Genomic DNA, 5,087 nt, shown 5'->3' with positions numbered 1-5,087 from the left:
CCATTAGTGTAGACTACATGGATGGCTATAAACTTACTCTAGTTAGGGTTATCTAGTTAGGCTATATAAGTAATCCAAACGCTGGTCAAGCCAAAGCTTTCATGAAAATATAGGCTATACTGCTCTGGAAATGAAAAATTGACATGTAGGAGGCAATGTTTATTTCTAATAAGCACAATTACAAGTTGTGTAAACATTTATTAAATTGGCAAAGATTATGTTAAATAAAATAAGCTAATGAAAATGTCACATAGAAGCACATTAGGCCTACACAGTAACAGTTTAGGACCTATAGATCCTCACCTCCACCTTTTAATGGGGACTGACGCTTTCAAGGACAAACAATTAAACAGTTTTGTGCACTGCTAAACCGTTGTTATCTTCTAGATGAAATAAACAAGTGTGGTTAGTGTGTTGTTTGGCTCCAGGCTAGATCGAGGGAAACCTGAAAGAAAGACACTTCTTTTGAAAGGTCTAACACATCCCTTAAGGCTCATAAGGTTTTTTCTCCCTTTCAGACGGTGTTCAACTGGGATTTTCAACTTATTTTCAATTAGTCTATTTATTGAATAGATACCTCCTGGAATTAAGTGTTGACTTTGGCCTATTACTTAAGCTGTCAGAATGTCAAAAAAAATTGTTTAGGGAGAACATTTTCGTTGAAAATGACTGGATAGGCCCAATGGAGGCTACTGTCATAAACAACCGCATCAAAGTTTCGTTCTATTGCTGTTTACCCATTGCCCCTGTTTACGATAACTGCATTTGAATAGGGAGACTTGCACTGAAAGGAAATGAAAGCAGAGAAGAAAACTGTTGCACATCCCAGTCCCCCGTTGACATTTTAGGAATGATAAAAGTTCCGCCTCGCCTGAAGCTATAGCCTGGCTGGAGCCGGCATTCGTCTGCGGCAGATTGCCTTTGCTCATTATAGCAATTATTTTACTCCAATTTAACCCCTGCCTGAATGGTTGTAACGTCACAAGAGAAGCTCTAAACGTACAATGGTCTAGCCTTGTAATTTTCCCATATTAATTTCCAAGTTATTTGAGGCTTAGCCTATATGTCAGCGAATGTGAAAGTTTATTACGTTGCCAACTCGTTTCTCTCTGCTTAGCAAAGTCAAGAAGCCAGTATTCATGTCTGAAGGACACACGACTGCTAACAATTGGAGTCTCAATGATGTAGGCTAGGTGTCACCTAGGCATTTTAGGTAGGCTAATAACGACATTCCGTTAAGTCGTTTACTGGTAATAGTCCTAAAACCAATCTCTAATTTACTAGACTGTTTTGAGGTCTAACAGACGGTTGTCGATGTCTGTGTCTTCGTCGTCCCCCGTCCCCCCCGAGCTCTCCTGGCGCCAACAAAATCTTGGTGCGTTATTTCAAAGCAATGGGCAACAGCTGTAGAAATACATTCCGTATATTGCTCAGAAAAATTACACTTGACAGGTTTGATTCACAATGTAGGGCTATAATACTTAGTCCAACACTGGAATGTTAAAAAGTGGTGCTCCTTAACGCTACCATAAAATGTGGTTAAGGCCTTTAAACAGGCAACAACAGGCATATTTTAGGATAATGACAACAAGGTAGCCTATTGATATAACTTTAAGAGCTTTCATTGAATGGTTATGGGTTTATTTTCAAACGTCAACGTTCAAATAGTTAAACAGGTCTAAAATTGCATTAGTCTAATATAATTGTTTACATTAAAAATAACATGTTTTATCATTTTATCTTGTCAATTAACACTGTGAAATGTGAAAATCACTAGGCTGACACATATCAAGCATAGGCTTATGCCTGACAAGTTAACTTGAAGTCTATCATTTTGTGAGAAATTAAGACTATACTGATGATACCACAGTATCTGTATTTCAATTTAAATCCTTATTAGTATAACTGATTGCTTCAAAAAAGCATAGAAACTTTGAAATTATAAATCTCTAGTGGTACTTTAACATGAATTTACATTTTTTCGAAGCGCAGTCAACACAAACAACCAGCTTTTTAAATGAATAATCAATTTATTGTTAATTTATGTCACAAATATATTCATATTATAAATGAGGATATTTTTCTAATATACATTATCTTACAGTACACAAATCCCTTCCGAAGGGAATCATTCAAACAACAGACAGTGCTGTTATAATAAAAATGCTGTGGTCCTCCAAAATTAGCAAAGAGCTTTCATTGGCATTGGATTATGTAACCCATTATGTTACGCATTGACATTAATGCAAATTGCCGATATAGCGTCAGGCTTATCCTTTATTTGTGGAGTGACAATAGTCCACGAAAGTGATGCGCCCAACCTACCTGTGGGTTTTATGTTTGTTTGTGGAAAACGCCAAGCTTGTGCGTAAACGTCACACTGTAGCAGATATCTCGTCTACAACGTTGTCCTAATGACTATCCAGTCATGATATGTAATATGAGAAATTGCAGTTTTTCTATATTGGGAACTTTTTGGCGATGTAGGCAATATCGAAGCACTTGAGAGTCAATATGGCACTAAAGTCCTTCTAGCACATCAGGCCAGGTGATACATGCTGTATCCGACATGAGCAGCGTACAGTCCCACAGGAGAAACCGGCAGGGAGTGCCTCTGAAACGGGTGAGATCCTCCATAGGACGCAGGGACGTGCGCACCGAGCGGAAAGGAAATCCCGAACGCCGGAGGCAACATAGGCTTGGCTGCCATTTTCAGTTTTTCCAGTTCTGCCTCCTGTAGTCTCTTGGCTTTAGCTCTCCTGTTTTGGAACCATATTTTGACCTGAGTTTCTGTCAGGTTGAGCGAGCTTGAGAACTCAGCGCGTTCAGCGATGGAGAGATACTGCTTCTGGCGGAACTTTCTCTCCAGGGCTAATAGTTGGGACGTGGTAAAAGGTGTCCGAGGCTTTCTGTTCGTCTTGTGTTTTCTCAGTGGACAAGCGGGGGGACTTAACCTCCCTGTGACAGAGACAATGTCATGAAAATCTCATCTCTATGGCAAACATCCCGTCATGACCTCAACATACTATACATATTTAGGCTACATGGATAAAATAATTATTTAAGATTGATGTAAAACTAGACAAATTAAACAGTTATCGTTATTTTCAACACTATTGAATGGCATAAAATGGTTAGTCGTTTTATAAACAGAAAAAGCATACTGCTTCTTTAACCAGACACGTAATTCACCCTCAAGATTATGTTTACGCACGCAGACACTCCTGGCTAAAACAGCTAAACTTACGTGGAGGAGTGGGAGAAAAACAAGGACTCTGCATCCAAGAGTTCCTGTCCTTGCTTTCTGGGCTCTCGGGTTTAACCAACGCATCGTCTTGAATGTTCATTATATCGCCCACTGAGAACGGGGAACCCATGGCCAAAGAGGACACTGAGTTATCCAAACTTGAAAGCGAGCTCATCCTTGCACCATGCGTATGAGACGATCCCGCAACCGCTGACACATCTGATGATGACAAGTCTCTGCTCGGTTTTCTGTCGGCCATCAACGCTTCGACGCTGAATGGAAGGATGGCAACTTTGGGCTTTACAGTCTCCTCTGCCATGCTCAAACTTGTCTGCATCTCGCTTCTCCCGACGACAAATGAGCGCGTGGTACTCTCTTCAGTTTTCAAGCCCACGGATAAAGCTGACATGGCAATAGTTGGGGCCATACAGGTATGCCTTCAATTTGGTAAAACACTCGTACGTATACCATAAAGTAAATCCAGAAAAGTTGGTGAAGTGCTTCTAGTTTGAGGGCATTCTCATGTTTACCTGATGAAACTGAGTGCAGTACTATAAGGCAGGCGAGGGGACAAAACTGCCCAATCAGCTGCGAGGGGGTTGGTCATAGAGATTCCAGCCGAGTTCCATTCTCAGCTATTTGACTGCGCAAGTAAACAATTAAATTACTTTTTAACAACTGGAAGTGATTGCAAACTATGAAGTGATTACATTTTCATATTTTGCATTTCGGCACTGGGATGCAGGTTGATTATGGTGACGACGATGCGGATTAGCCTATTACTACTAATATTACAAGTATTATTGTTATTTGGAGTAGAAAATGTGTACAAGGGCTAGTAGTAATATTCTATACAATCATTAATATAAATGCGTGTATTAATTTCCGGTGTTTTGTACAATCGTTATCATCTTATCGAACACCATCATCAATGCCTTGAAGGACACTTTACAGTTATTATGCCCAAAAGAACGTTGGGAGGATTAAAATAATATGGATTTTGAAGCTTTATAGTTATACAGTACGGTATATACTACTAATAGGGCACTTTGTGTAACCGACGGCCTGACTTTAGTCTATGAATGTCGAACTTGTAACGAAAAGTTGGTCTCAAATGTTGCACAACGTTTACTGCCTTCCTTTATGTGTTCGACCTCTTGCTGAGCAATGTTTATTGATGGCTGCGGGGCTCTAATCGTATTGAAACACACAGACCTTCGCAATCATTTAGAGGTAATTATTGGCTTGGGGGAGGGATCACTGGGATTTTTCTCTTTGACTACATCCATTAAAGTAAAAAAAAATTGAAGGGGGAGGAGGAACGTGGAGCCAGCTTAGATTTAACCAATGACTTTACCTGTCTTCTCTGTGTATCTCTATAAACTCCAAGCTGCTCCAGATATAAGATAGCCGTTTTATATCTCCATATGGAATATGAAAGCCTTGGGCTTACCATACCCATCTATTTTGCGCAGAACCGCACTGCCGTTTTCATAATCATCTTCATGTTAAAAATGTATCTAAGTCTATTTAGAAATCTGAAAAGTGCATGGGATTTAATGTATTTAACTGTCTGTAGAGCTTCTGCAATGCTAATTACTAAGTCTAAACAATCTGTCACGATTTGTCAGTCTGCTTAATAGGCAGACAAGTTAGGTTGTTTTTAGGCGCCAGCAGCGGCGTGATCAAAGAACACTGACTTTTGAGAGACTATTGAAAAACTTTAACCCGCATCCAGACCGCAGACCGCCTCCTCTTGCCCGCCCTAGCCCTGGGACATTAGGCTATTCAGCCTGAAAAATTAGCTTTCTCTGCTGATCGCACGCCATATCCAACATTT

The 5,087-nt window shown here is 40.0% G+C and overlaps 1 protein-coding gene across 1 annotated transcript; it reads right to left on the bottom strand.

Moving 5' to 3' along the window:
* Positions 1-2,010: 2,010 nt before the first annotated feature.
* On the bottom strand, positions 2,011-3,865 carry msx1a (muscle segment homeobox 1a). Its single transcript, XM_047026275.1, has 2 exons — positions 3,248-3,865; positions 2,011-2,958 (listed from the first exon to the last, which is right to left on the bottom strand). The coding sequence occupies exons 1-2, from the start codon at positions 3,672-3,674 to the stop codon at positions 2,540-2,542; spliced, it is 846 nt and encodes a 281-aa protein (XP_046882231.1). The 5' UTR covers positions 3,675-3,865; the 3' UTR covers positions 2,011-2,539.
* Positions 3,866-5,087: the final 1,222 nt, after the last annotated feature.

The sequence above is a fragment of the Hypomesus transpacificus genome, chromosome 9, assembly GCF_021917145.1.
Source record: "Hypomesus transpacificus isolate Combined female chromosome 9, fHypTra1, whole genome shotgun sequence".
NCBI classification, from domain to species: Eukaryota; Metazoa; Chordata; class Actinopteri; order Osmeriformes; family Osmeridae; genus Hypomesus; species Hypomesus transpacificus.
Note: the sequence above shows the minus strand (reverse complement) of the source record. Positions and strands in the feature narration are given on the sequence as shown.

Coding starts and splice junctions, on each gene's coding strand:
- msx1a (XM_047026275.1), bottom strand. CDS start 3,674: ATGGCCCCAACTATTGCCATGTCAGCTTTATCCGTGGGCTTGAAAACT. Junction 2,959..3,247: donor TTTTTCTCCCACTCCTCCAC/GTAAGTTTAGCT, acceptor TCTCTGTCACAG/GGAGGTTAAGTCCCCCCGCT.